This window comes from Carcharhinus amblyrhynchos, chromosome 26 (genome assembly GCF_965287045.1).
Source record: "Carcharhinus amblyrhynchos chromosome 26, sCarAmb.v2.hapA, whole genome shotgun sequence".
NCBI classification, from domain to species: Eukaryota; Metazoa; Chordata; class Chondrichthyes; order Carcharhiniformes; family Carcharhinidae; genus Carcharhinus; species Carcharhinus amblyrhynchos.
Window position 1 is genome coordinate 29,052,456 of NC_137349.1, and position 15,022 is coordinate 29,067,477.

A 15,022-nucleotide genomic window follows, 5' to 3' on the forward strand; every position below is an offset into this window, starting at 1 on the left:
ATTGGCTTCCTATCTGTCTCTCTTCATTATGGTTCTGCATTGGTTGCTTACATTTAGCGTTGAGCTTTCTGAAACCACCCCCCCACCAAGTTGTTTCTGAATCACAGGATTGTTATGGTGCAGAAGGGGGCCATTTGGACCATCACGTCTGCACCAGCTCTCTGCATGAGTATCATGATTTAGTGCCATTCTCCTGCACCCCTGCACATTGATTACCTGAATAGAAACATCGATGTCCTCTTGAATGCCTCGATTGTGTTTGTCTCTACTACATTTCCAGACCTGAACCACAGTGTGAAAAGCTTTTTCTCACATCACATTTGCTTCATCTCTATCAGAGCTTAAATATTTAGCCCCATGTCTCCAGAACATTCATCCAGGTCTCTAAACCACTGCCTTTCCACCTATAATTATAAATCATCTCTACTTTAGATCTGTTCCGACACTCACGGATCATCTACGTAGCATGGATACGGCATCTGTTGTAAATAAATCCCAGTCTTCTTGCGTTCACCAGTCTGCACTCGAACAATGGCCTGCTCCACCAAATCCTGAAGGTAAACAAATCCTCCCCAGATATAACGCAGGTTGACAGATGGATATGCTGCGGGTCCTGGGTCCCAAAGCCTGAGGGATAACACAGCAAAACAACCTTTATCCGAGGTATGTGACCTCAGTACTCCAGATATCAAACCCTGAAAAAAGAACACAAAAAGGGAAAATGCTGGAAATTCTTAGCAGGTCTGACAGCACCTGTAAGGAGAGAAAGAAGTTGACATATGAATCCAGATGACCCTTTGTCAAAGCTTTATCTAGCTTTGACAAAGGGTCATCTGGACTCGAAACGTCAGCTCTTTTCTCTCCTTACAGATGCTGCCAGACCTGCTGACATTTTCCAGCATGCTTTCTTTTGGTTTCAGATTTCAGCATCCACAATTTGCTTTTACACTGAAAAAAAGGAATTACGCTGTTAATTATATCTTCCTGCCTGGGCTGGGTGGGATATGTCATTCATGTGTTTGACACCATCTTCCTGAAGTAACTGTTCCACTTGGAACTCTGTGGGAGCAGGAGACTCCCAGGAGGGCGGTAGAAACAGTATAACCTCAATACACCCCCAAAGAGATCAAACATCGCATGGGAGTGGCTGGTGATTGACTGAAATGAAGCAGCTTTAGTTGGAAAGCCGAGACACTTTGGAGCATGGGGGGCGGGGGGGGGGGGAGGGGGTGTGTGAAGTTTGAGGGATTGGAGGGAACACACAAACCTCCAAATACCTCATCTTCCTGACCCTTCGAGCCCTGCCCTGCCCGTGGCAAAGTGTGCAGATCTACACTGGAAGAATTCACCATCTTGAACTAACAGGATTGAAGTGGATGGAAATAGTTGTTGATCCGTAAGTTATTATTTACGGGGCAAAAAACTGCAGCAGGTGACGGTGCAGAGGGACCTCGGGGTCCTTGTGTATGAGTCACAAAAACCCAGCCTGCAGGTGCAGCAGGTGGTCAGGAAGGCTAATGGGATGCTGGCCTTCATAGCGAGGGGGATTGAATATAAAAGTAGGGAGGTCTTGCTGCGGCTGTATAGGGCATTGGTGAGGCCGCAGCTGGAGTACTATGTGCAGTTTTGGTCGCCGTACTTACGCAAGGATATTTTGGCCTTGGAGGGAGTGCAGAGGAGGTTTACTAGGCTGATACCGGAGTTGAGGGGGTTGAGCTATGAGGAGAGGCTGAATAAACTAGGCTTGTACTCGTTAGAGTTTAGAAGAATGAGGGGAGATCTCATTGAGATGTACAAGATGATGAATGGGATGGATAGGATAGAGGTGGAGAGGCTCTTCCCGCTCAGAAAGGACAGTAGGACTAGGGGGCACAGCCTCAAGATAAAGGGGGGGCGGTTTAGAACGGAGTTGAGGAGGAACTTCTTCACTCAAAGGGTGGTGAATCTCTGGAATTCTCTGCCCGTTGAGGTGGTGGAGGCTGCCTCGCTAAATATTTTTAAGACGCGGGTTGATGGGTTTTTGATAAGAGAGGGGATTAAGGGTTATGGGGAGAGGGCGGGAATGTGGAACTGAGACACGACAGATCAGCCATGATCTTATTGAATGGCGGGGCAGGCTCGAAGGGCTGGATGGCCTACTCCTGCTCCTATTTCTTATGTTCTTATGATCCCAAGGGATTCCCAGAGATGTTGTCCTCATCCTGCCAATGGGAATGCAATTTTGGGTTTCTCTGTTCCTCAGTTTATGCAGCTGTGCAACTCCAAACATTAGAAAAATATTTCTGATATTTGAAGGTTAATGCTGTAATTGTTTTTATAATTTAATTTTATCAGGCACAAGTGACAGACTCATCTCAGGGTGTTTTATGACTATTCTTGATGATTATTCATATAATCCATCTATATCTGTAGCATATTAAAAATCTTATGTCTGCACAGACTTCCAGATTACAAAAGGTTACTTCCAATAGTCATGCTTTTATCACACTCTGGTGCATCACCTTTCCCAGTCCCAGCTCCCCTGGCAGAGAAAATGCAAAGGACTAAGCAAAAAATATTTCTCTGCTTCATAAACTGCACTTGCACGCACAAGCCTACAGACACTCGCAATGCAGAAACAACTGATCAGGCAGCAAGGAATTGAACAGATACAGTGCGGAGCAGTGATGGGCAACCTGGGCTAGTAGATGGGCTGCATGAAGTGGTCCTCCTTCCTCTCAGTGGGCCACAAGTTAGAAATCAGGCTTGTTCACTATGACCCAATGAATAAAATTGAATACATTTAATAAGCACTGAATACTTTATGTTTAATCACTTATTTATTAATAGAACTATCAACTTTAAATGGTTAAAAAAATTATAGTTTGGATGCAGAGCAAGCGCCTGACTCTCAGTCAATGTTACGTGCAATCAGCGTGCACCTCACTTGCCCCTTGCTTTATGACTGTATCACTTCAGTCATACTGGTAGGAAAAATAAACATGTGTCTGGAGATCAGTGGAATGTGGCAACCCTGTGAATCATAGAATCCCGACAGTGCTGAATAAGGCCGTACAGCCCATCAAGTAATCCCACATATTTACCTTGCTAATCCCCCTGACACTAGGGTCAATTTATCATAGCCAATTATCCAAACCCACACATCTTTGGAGTGTGGGAGGAAACCGGAGCACACGGAGGAAGCCCATGCAGACATGGGGAGAATGTGCAAACATTCAGACAGTGACCCGAGGCTGGAATTGAACCCGGATCCCCGGTGCTGTGAGACAGCAGTGCTAACAACCGTGAAGCTCCTGTGAGAGGGCAACAGTCAACAAAATGTCTTATGGGCCACGCTCCGAACCCAAGTGGCCTCTGGGTGCACGTCACTACTGTAGAGTGCTCAGTTTGTATTCATTTTTGTCCCAGAATTAGACAACTCTTGGCGGCTGCAAAAAATGCAGTAGCTCCCTGTTAAAATGAACGGAACAAAGTAGGGATACATGTTGGCCCCACTCTGTCACTTCAAGTCATGGTGATGGCTGAGAAATAAGGTATTCAAATTTTCAGAAGCTGCTAAGATAACCTTCTGGATCAGGTAAAGAATCAGTGCATATTATTTTTGCAGACACAGTGCAGTCATAGTCTAATGCCATAACTTCCCTTCCTTTAAGGAAAAAAGGAATAAACAGCCGTTGGGGAAATAACATCATAACTGAAGTTAATGGAAAGTGGTTTTATACATTTGGATAACACAGATAATAATAAATCGAACTTGATAGCAGGCCTGAATATTTGATCACTCAAGGGCAATTTCTCGAAAGACTCAGAAGATATTAAAACAACAAGGCCGGGAATCTCCCAGGCATCGATTACGCTTCAGCACCAAAACATCACGTTAATTGCAGCAAAACCTCTTGATGCAACAGAATGAAGTTGCTGGCAAAGTCACATGGACAGGGCAACAGCAACTCTGAGGAAATTCTCAGCCCACGTTCCTAAAGGAACTCCATTTGAATAAGACTCAGCCAGACCTGTCCTTGATATTATTGGTCCGTGTTACATCGTCAACGTCCATCCTGATCTTGTACTTGATGTGACTCTGAAGGTTGTGCGACTCACTGCCCCGTGATTCCTCAACCAAAAACACAACGCCAGCCCAGAACTGTCTCTCCTCCAGAAGCTGCAATGCCCGGACCACTAACTTTTCTTCTGTTGGAACGGCTTCTATTTTATTCAGAGATATGCACTGTCAAGAACAGAGAAACTAGGATTTTAATATTGTTTTTAAAAACTTGGAACAACATTCATGCTTGGACATTCATAAACTTGGAACAACATGCCTCTGAAAAACCAGCAGCATAATTAAGGATCCCATGCATCCTGGACATACTCTCTAGCTATGAGTATAACACTATATTCTGCACTTTCTCCTTTCCTTCCCTATGTACAGTATGCTTTGCCTGTATAGCGTGCAAGAAACAACACTTTTCACTGCAATGCTAATACATGTGACAATAATAAATCAAATCCCACCTTCTTCCATCAGGAAAAGGATACAAAAGTTTGAGGTCATGTACCAACCAATTCAAGAACAGCTTCTTCACTGCAGCCATCAGACTTTTGAACAGACCTATCTTATATTAAGTTGATCTTTCTCTACACTCTAGCTATGAGTGTAACACCTTATTCTGCACCCTCTCCTTTTCTTCTCCCCTATATACTCATGGAAAACCCAGGCAAAGAATCAAAGACTTGGTATAGGATGTTAAAAAGAGTTGGACAGAAAATGAGGGAAAACAAAATCTAATGGTATCATACATTTCCATTTTAAAGCGTTGGAGATTGGAGTCAGAAGCAGATATAAAAAAGCCTGAAGATGCTGGGAATCAAACATGAAATGGTGAAAATACTCAAGTCAGTGTCTGAGAATAGACAAATTAATATCTCAAATGTATATACCCTTTATCAAACAAAAGGTAATACTGGTAAAACATAAGTTACAGTGGGAGGGCGGCACGGGGGCATAGTGGTTAGCACTGCTGCTTCACAACACCAGAGACCTGGGTTCAATTCCAGCCTCAGGTGACTGTCTGTGTGGAGTTTGTCTATTTTCCCAGTGTCCGAGTTGGCTTCCTCCGGGTTTTCCAGTTTCCTCCTACAGTCCAAAGATGTGCGGATTAGGTTGATCCTGGTGTCAGGGGTTTAGCACAGTAAATATGTGGGGTTACAGGATAAGGGTCTGGGTGGGATTGCGGTTGGTGCACACCTGATGGGCCGAACGGCCTCCTCCTACATTAAAGAGACTCTATGATTCCACGAGACCAGTCTTGATTTCAATGCAAAGGAAAAGGATCAAGGAGAATGAAGATGATTATTTAGGACGAGATATTTGGAACTTTGGAGAAATGAGGAAACTTCAGAGGAGCACTTACTAAATCAAAGCATCAAAAACAGTGACATAGTTTATAGGATGTCTCACTGACTATCTAAACAAATCAATGGCAGCAATGACACTGGGTCACACAAGACTACCTTTAAAATTATTGTGTGTAACACAAGTCCCAGGGCTCAAACCTCTGGTGCAGGTTTCATGTTGCAACAAAGCCAGAGGAACCACAGTTTAGACCAGAGATTCCAAGCTTTGATCAGTGGACGGTTACTTTGCAGGGACTTGCTCACACAGACAGCACCTGTGTACGTGCTGAGATCTCTATTGTGTACCTCTGGGCTGAGGCAGGAATGGAGGCACTCCATTGAGCACCGAGAACATAAACAGGGCACAGCTGACTTAAGAACACATTCTAAAAATAAGGTGATCACTAGGTGTCTGTGTAAACAAAATAATTTGAGATTTATTTATATATTTCATCTTCTGCCTTTCTCCACTGGGACTTCACAAGTCACTCAATATGGTCAGTGTTCCTCTAAACCTTTCCTCTCTTATTTCTCCAAAGCTTGTTCTTCAGATAGCCTTTCTCCTTGTTGCATCCCCTCAGTGATGTGATGAAGAAACATCATTGCCTCCTACACAACTCACTCTTCCTCAGGACAGTTATGGAAATCCAAATCCAAACCTTCTTTGGTTTCCCCCACTTTTTTTTGATCCAAAACATTTGAGCTTGGTGTCACCAAATCACTACTTCCTGATTTATTTTTTCTCCTCCCCAACTCTTTTGGCTTTGGTGCTACCTAATAATGTGTTCCTGACCTTTATTCTCAACAATCGCAGTTCATGACATAGGGCGATTTTATACATTCAGGTTTGAAGGGGTGGGAGCTTCCCTGCGGCTTTCCCACCCACTCCTGGTGGGTGGGGTGGTATCAGGCAGCCTGCCCATCCTCCAGACCATTGACGCTCTAAAGTGGCCAGTTAATTACCATATCACATTCCACTTCCATCACTATTTCACCCATTGGGGTGGAAGGCTCAGACCAGGTGGGTAACCATCGCCTTTGGTTGTGCAGAGCATTAGGCAAAGGGGGCAGAGTGGATGTAAGCCTCCACTGGGGACCATGTGCCCATCAGAGGTGCCCCTGTCACCCCCACCCCCAGATCATATACCTTTAACCCTTACTCACCCTAGCCTCTGAAACCTGGCCCCCATTCCCTCCTGCTGGGATCTGCCTGCCAGGCCCTGCCGATAGAACCATAGAATCCTGCAGTGCAGAGGAGGCTGTTTGATCCATCGAGTCTGCACCCACCACAACTCCACCCAGACCTTATCCCCATAACCCCATGTATTTACTAGCTAGTCCTCCCTGACACCGAGGAGCAATTTATCTTGGCCAATCCAAGTAACCTGCACAGCTTTGGTCTGTGGGAGGAAACCGGAGGACCCCCAAGGAAACCCATGCAGATACAGGGAGAATGTGCAGACTCCGCACAGGCAGTCACCCAAGGCCGGAATTGAAACTGGGTCCCTGCTGTTGTTCAGGGCTAATCACTTCGCCACTGTACCTAGGACGTGCCTTGAAATCCAGCTCCATAACCTCTAATCAACCCAGGTCTTCGAAAGGGGAAAGAAAGAAGAAAATGGGAGGAGAGGGCTGGTGCAAAATTGTTACAGTTCAATAGGAAAAGGAATTACAGAGACAGTGTCCCTGGGAACACTGGTTTTATGCCTAAAAGATTGACAGGAAGCACCAGCCTGTTGTTGGAGTCATTAATTCCACATCATTAATTCACATCTCAAATCCTCACACACCAAAATCATGCACCAGTAACACTTCTTCAAACACACAGTATAGACAAACTTAAAAATACTCAGCGATTTGCTGACTTCCAAGAGTCATAACTCACATTAGTGGACAAATGCCCAGAGTTTATAATTGGTAACCAGACATCTTCACATTGTACATCCACTCGATTTAGCCCAAAGCCCGGAGTCCAAACAGGGAGCTCGTTGTGTCAAAATGAGTTTCCCCATGCTTCACCCAGTAAACAGCACACACACGTTGTCACATTGGAATGGCTGCCAAAGCTACGTTATTATTTAAATAAGTTCAAAGTTAACTATTTGGGGTGAAATTGGTTCACAATCAGGTTTGTAGTGAAGCAGCAGCCAGCTTTTCACTACGCTGGATCTCCTTTCCACAGAACGATTGTTCCAATTCTTTTCAGAGACTCATTTCCTCGTCTCTGTTGTTTTTACTTGTTTGAGAAATATTGCCAAGATATTGAATTTCAGAGTCAATGGAAAAAAGCAAACTTGTTCAGTGAAAAAAAGCCCACTGCTTGCAAGCAATCTGTTTCATTCTATTGGATGTAGACCAACTTCACCCCGAGTGTGTTGTTAATCATTTAAATGATAATGGTGGGGGTGTGGTGGGGGGGGGGGGAGCAAGAGGAGGGATTCTTCACCACTCATAGATATCATAGAATCCCTACAGTGCAGAAAAAGGCCCTTCGGCCCATCGAGTCTGCACCGACCACAATCCCACCCAGGCCCAACCCCCATATCCCTACATCTACTCACTAATTCCTCTAACCTAAGCACCTTAGGACATTAAGGGGCAATTTTAGCATGGCCAATGAACCTAACCCGCACATCTTTGGACGTAGGAGGAAACCGGAGCACCCGGAGGAAACCCACGCAGACACAAGGGGAATGTGCAAACTCCATACAGACAGTGATCTAAGCCGGGAATCGAACCCAGGTCCTTGGAGCTGTGAAGCAGCAGTGCTAACCACCGTGATACCATGTCGTTAAGGGGAGAAACGAACACGCCGAATCATAGGAACACTCTCCCCCATGTATTTGAAGGCAGGGAGCACATTAAATCAAATGGAACAGGGACACTGCCTTCCCAGCCATCTCTGAGCAATCCCCCATATTAAAAGCTTAAAGTCATTATAATCCTATATGATCATAGGCTGCTCTGGTGCTGACTTAACCTGAGGATCACCATACCTCCAGGGAGGGGCAAGGTTGAGAAAGCAGGGCCTTCATGAATAACCTCAGCCAGTACAGGAATTGAACCCTCGCTGTGGTTATCTTTCTGCATCATGAACGAGCCATCCAGTCAACTGAACTAATCAACTCCTCCCCACAGTGTGACCTGCAGGTAAGGCATCAGCCAACTCAACTGACCCGAGGCCTGCAACTTGCCTATTTATTAAAGACCTCCTTTTGGCTTTATGGCCATAAATGGTGGCATGGGGGAAGGCAGAAGAACGTGATCAGCCCAATTCTTTCCCATGTCGGGTTAAAGGAAGGGGGTGTGCCTCCCTTTGGGTGCCCACAGCGCCCATCAGGGGCAGCCAGCCCAAAGATGGTAACCTTTTGCCTTTAGATCCCAATCCATCCCATACCCCTCCCACACCTTGCTTGCGTCCCTGATCCTGTCCTGACCAACAATCCCAGACATGTTTTCCAGTCCAGTGCGCCTGGACATTCTTCCCAGGATCCCTCCCTCGCAGTTATGACAGTGGCCAATCTGGCACTGCTGGGACTCCTTAGCTGCAGTCAGATTGGCGGCAGCTCAAAAGCATGACTTACTGCCCTCAAAGAGCAGAGGTCCCACCTTCCCCCCCTGCCCGCCACCATGAGTGTATTACCATTGCAGGGCAGCCCTTGCTGAAGACTACATTCTGAAGGTTGAATTTCTACCGAGTTGGGGAGGGGGGTGTGTGGAGAATGGAATATACCACCGCAGCACCGTCCCAAACCTCCCCCCCTTCACCCTCCACCCCATAGTAAAAATCACCTCATGGAGCATTGTCCCATGATAAAAATACCAAAACCTGTAAGGAACACGCACAATCTGAGTGCATTTCATATTGGGATAAACGCCGCTCCCAGCTGTTTCACATCAAGGAGGTGCAATCACAGGCACAGTATGAAAATGACATCAAACTAATATTCAATCTAATTGACTTTATGGTAACATTTACATTTACTGAGGGTCATTAGAAAACATAAATGATTTAACTTCAATTACAACATGAAAAGCTTGGTGCTACTTCGTGACTTTTTCCTAAATCGCCCCACTTGTGGTCAGTTCTGACATTTCACCCAAGGGACAGAACTGATAATGAAATGTTACATCCCTTTAGAATGTCCCGCAACTTAAATTCAATAACTTTCAGATCCATATCCTGAGAATAATTTTCCCAATAAGCTGAACATTCAATTTGTGAGGGTTACGTGCAAGTCTGAGTGGCACTCGGAATAGATTCATAGATTTTGTAATCAGCCAACATTCTCACTGCTAAACATCAGAATCAGGCCCCAGCCACCCACTCAGCAACATCCTTTGATTTGGGTATGTGGAAACATTTGCTTAAAATGAAAGTGCCTCCAGGATATCGTTCCAGTGTACGCCTTTTAATACTAACTAGCTCAGCTAACATAGACACATAGGAAATAGGAGTAGGAGTAGGCCATTCAGCCCTTCAAGCCTCCTATATCAATCACTGCGTTGGCACAGTGGTTGACACTGCTGCCTCACAGCACTTCAATTCCGGCCTTGAATGACTGTACGGAATTTGTACGTTTTCCCTATGCTGGTGTGAGTTTTCTTCGGATGCTCCGGTTTCCTTCCAAAGATGTATGGATTAGGTTGATTGACCATGTTAAATTGCCCTTCAGTGATAAATACATGGGGTTATGGGGATGGGGCAGAATTGTTTTTGGTGCAGGCTCAATGGGCTGAATGGCCCTCCTTCTACACTGTAGGTATTCTATAATTATGACCACGGCTGATCATCCAACTCAATAACTTAATCCCACCTTCCCCTCCACATTCTTTAATCCTCTTCGCCCCAAGAACTATATTTAATTCCTTCTTGAAGACATACAATGTTTTGGCCTCAACTTCTTACTGTGGTAGCAATTTCCATGGGCTCACCACCCTCTGAGTGAAGAAATTGCTACTCATCTCAGTCCTAAATGGTCGACCTGGTATCCTCAGGCTGTGGCCCTTGGTTCTATTCCCACAATCAAGAACATCCTTCCTGTATTTACCCTGTCTAGTCCTGTTAGGCCATCCCTGCCCCCTCATTCTTCTGGGCTCCAGTGAATGTAATCCTAATTGACTCCTACGTCTCCTCATACATCAGTCCTGCCATCCCAGGAATCAGTCTGGCAAAACTCCACTACTAAGAAATAATAGAGCTTTTCCTGGATCCATCTAACAGAAATATAAAAGTACATACAATATGGAAATTCTCTTAAGCTACTGATCATAAAAGTATAATGTATTATACCTAAAACTGGCAGAGTTGGGGGCAAACAGATAGAAAGTAAGCACAGTCCAAATCTTCTTTTAAAATTTTCAAATCTTTTTCAATTTATAGAAGTACCATGGCTTCCAAGACGTGTGGATTTAAAAGAGTGCCCTCTATTTGGAGCTTTGACCAAGTTGGGAATCTCTTCCCAAACTGGGAAATTTAACTATTTTAAACAGGAACATACCTCAACGACACGGGACAAAGAGTTGACCATCTGATCGACTTCTCCATAAGCCTGTTTCCAGGTGTAGACAGAGTTCTCACCCTCCTGGGCTTGGCTCGACAGGAAGCTGGCAATGCTTGCTGCACTCCAAGAGGTAGAGTTAAGCTGTAGATCAAGAACGCTGGCGATAGCAGGATTCTTCAACATTTCCTGGCAAAAACAACATAGTACGTTTTCATGGCAGGTATATTTAACAACACAGCATTGAATTAGGTGCAGTCTCCATTCATCATGTGTCAGAAATGAGAGTTTAAGACGCTGATGCTTATTTAAGGTATGGTTATTCACAGGCGACACAGAATATGAAGGTTGAAAGAGAATTTCATTGCTGGAATTTTACAGCCACTGGGAGCAGGATGATGGGGGGCAACTCTTGGAGTCAAAGATTCCTCCTGGAAGGGATCAGAATGCCCATTGCTATTAAGCAGCTGTGAGGCGAGCTGATCAAGTGGAGGTACGCTCATCACTGGCTGTTACATGGTTGGGGGGATGGGGGGGGGGGTGTTAATCCCACCCACATGTTAAGTATAATCCCATGGTAAGGTTGCTGAATCCAGCAATAGTGATCAGTGCTGGTGTTCCAAATTTATAGTTTTAAGGCGTCTCACTTTTACTCCTTAGATTTGGGTGGCACAGTGGTTAGCACTGTTACCCCACAGTGCCAGGGATCCTGGCTCAATTCTGGCCTTGGGTCACCGTCTGTGTGGAGTTTCCATGTTCTCTGGGTGCTCCGGTTTCCTCCCACGCTCTAAAGATGTGTTGGTTGGGTGGATTGGCCATGGTAAATTGCCCCTTCATGTCAGGGGACGAGCAGGTGAAATACATGGGGTTATGGGGATAGGGCCTGGGTGGGATTGTTGTTGGTTCAGACTCAATGGGCTAAATGGCCTCCTCTGCACTGTAGGGATTATATAATTCTGTGGATGCAACTCAATCAGACCTCTCCCATGATCATTATGATCCTTATTTTATATCTACTACTATTTGTTAATTATTTCACAGATATGCTGACTGTGTGGGGGTAAGGAGTCTGGTGTGAGGGTTGAAGGCTCTACGGTGGGTTTCAAGGCTAACATAGCTGCCCATCTCGTCACATTCACTGAAAAAGCTAATGTAGAACTATTAAACAGTGCACCCCTGCTGCGGATCTCCTGGCAGCGAGGGGCACATTCAACAGGAAACCCTGTTGACAACAGCGGAACCAGAAGATCTCACCGCTGGCCAATGGGGGTGCCACCACCATGAAACATGTAACAGTGGGCTGAGTGGGAAAATCCCACCCTCTATACTGAAACCTGTGTGGGTCATACATCCTTCTTATAATTGTTAATGACTTGCTTTTATATCATACCTGACCCTGCGATTTGTTTGAAAGGTGACCATTATATGGGAAATGCAGCAGTTACTCTGCAACAGAAAATGCTCACTATTTACTCATGTCATTTGACTTGGGGGTAAATATCTCTCTTCAAATAGTGCCATAGAACCTTTGATGTCCAGTTGAAGCTGTAGATGGGTTTCAAAACCTTGCCCAGTGAAGCATGCCAATATATAGCAATTACATTATTGGGCAATTACATTGTTAAAGACAAGTGACCATCATTGGTTCAACCTCCAGCAAGAGTATAAATGGACACAACGGGAACAGTAGGGGTGGGGAAGTGGATGGAGACTGTTACTGCGCTGAGCTGAGCTGTTCTGAGAATAACAAGCTTAAGGTCAAAAACGAGCTTCAGGCTCATTCCTTTACCACTATTGGAATTAACAGAGCTCTCCCTCTTTTCCAGCCTTGAGTATCATGTGTTCAGGTTCTTTCCTGATGCTTCAATCCACACTCTTCTGATCCACAAGCATGATTGCCAACTGAAGTAAACTAATAAAGCAGCAGAGCACTTACCCGGAAGAGATGGATTTCCTGGCTACTTTCCATAAACTTCTGGATCTGGGGTCCAGCTTCATTCCATACTCCTTGGACCTCCTGCAACAAACTGAGATCCTCAAATGTTCTGTTGACCTAACAAGCAAGAAGCAAAGATTAAGCTATTAGCAATTCCAACACACTGAAGCCACTTTTTTAATTCCTATTGACATGGTCTGATCATCCTGTACTGACATGTTGTGGATCAGGTTTCCTTAGATCCAGGAACAGGAGTGGAATTAAATAATAACTGGTTGCTCTGGCTTTAGCTGACTTGGCATGAGTTCATGGACCAGTGAAAAACAACAATTAGGTCAGTTAAAATGTGTTTGGTTGTTAATAATAGCTGCTCATGGACTGCACAGGTCTAATTTTTTTGTATGGTGAGGACATGTTGCTAAGACGTGTTTAATTGGTCCTATTCCAGCATAGCATTCTACCGTGCAGAATGAGGCCATTTGGCCCATCGAGTCTGCACTGACCACAATCCCACCCAGACCCTATCCCCATGCATTTACCCCAGCTAGTCCCCCTGACACTAAAGGGCAATTTAGCATAGCCAATCCATCTAACCCGTACATCTTTGAACTGTGGGCGGAAACTGGACCACTTGGAAGAAACCCACGCAAACTCAGGGAGAATGTGCAAACTCCACACAGACAGTGACCCAAGCCAGGAATCGAACCTGGATCTCTGGCACTGTGGGGCAGCAGTGCTAACCATTGTGCTGCATGTCACTGACATTTAGAAAATTCACTGCCCATTAATAATTTTTAATCAGTTAGTTAGTGTACAAAAACACTGGTCAAGCAAAGAATCTTCAAATCGATGAAAGTCATCATGGTCAACATTAACCAACTCCTCATGGGCATCCCTCCCTGATCTGATTCTGTACCTTATGAACACTGGCCACACCAATTATATACAGACCTCAGTTAAGCAATTTCCATCCATAAAGTCAAAGTACCTCCTTCATTATCTTCAGTGTAGCTGGAGTATCCGGAGTGTACAGAATCTTCCCCACAAAAAATGGCTTAATACTTTTCCACATAATCATGGAATAAGATTCAAGAGACTTAAGTAGATCATTGCAGTGAGGTGCTGTGGGAAGCAAGGAGAGAAATACAGTTTGGCAGAATACACTTACTGCCCTCTTAACAATAACTGCATTAACAACGTCCTGCGTTCATTCTCACTTCATACTCTACTAATATCAGCACATAAATAAAAACTTCTACCTTAAAAAGTAGCCACTGGGAGCAGGATGAAAGCAGATGCAAGGATTGTTGGATCAGCCGTGATCCTATTGAATGGCGGAGCAGGCTCAAGGGACTGAATGCCTACTCCTGTTCCTATTTCTCATGGTCTTATACTAAATTAGGGGCAGCTTTGAACTGCAGACACAAGCCCATTAGGAGCTGGGCTGACCCTGTTTAATTTCACATCTTGGATTTATTTTGCTTTCGAGATTCATGACAGAGTAATGTTACAGTACTCACATGTTAAATTGCCAAAAGTGATAGTTTTCTCATCCGTGTTATTCCTGCTAAAGAAGGTCTTGTAGTCATCATCTTCATACCAGTTCAGGAAAGGTATCTGCATGCCACCTCCATCTGGGTGCCCACAGACTATTTTGGATATCATCTGTGATATCATCTTGGGTGACCCAGTGGTGTTTGAACTAGTTAACCACCGAACTGCATCCCGAAACTCCGAGAAACTGGTCATGTTGGAAATCTTGTGACAAAAATCAGCAGAAAACAGAAGAAAAATACATAAAACGTTAACAGATGTGAAGACCACAGATCAACAGCCAAAGTACAATTGCAAGACACCACAAAACAAATGAAAGAAGACCAGTAACAATGGTCAACACTGAATTGAGTGCTTAAGCAGCTTGAATGTTTCCAGTCTTGTATTTAAGTTTATTTATTAGTATCACGAATAGGCTTACATTAATACAGCAACAAAACTACTGTGAAAATCCCCTAGTCACCACACTCTGGCACCTGTTCGGGGACCTGAGGGAGAATTTAGCATGGCCAATCCACCTAACCAACCCATCTTTCGGACTGTGGGAGGAAACCGGAGCACTCTGAGGAAACCCACACAGAACTGGGAAGAACATGCAGACTCCACAGAGTGACCTAAGCCGGGATTTGAACCC

The 15,022-nt window shown here is 44.7% G+C and overlaps 1 protein-coding gene across 1 annotated transcript in view; it reads right to left on the bottom strand.

Moving 5' to 3' along the window:
* LOC145358565 (phospholipid-transporting ATPase ABCA1-like) overlaps window positions 1-15,022 on the bottom strand; it is a 172,041-nt gene that overhangs the window by 92,579 nt on the left and 64,440 nt on the right. The window contains 6 exon segments of the mRNA XM_080212727.1: window positions 451-627; window positions 4,014-4,228; window positions 10,899-11,087; window positions 12,835-12,951; window positions 13,823-13,956; window positions 14,355-14,592. Coding sequence (XP_080068853.1) covers window positions 451-627; window positions 4,014-4,228; window positions 10,899-11,087; window positions 12,835-12,951; window positions 13,823-13,956; window positions 14,355-14,592 — 1,070 coding nt within the window.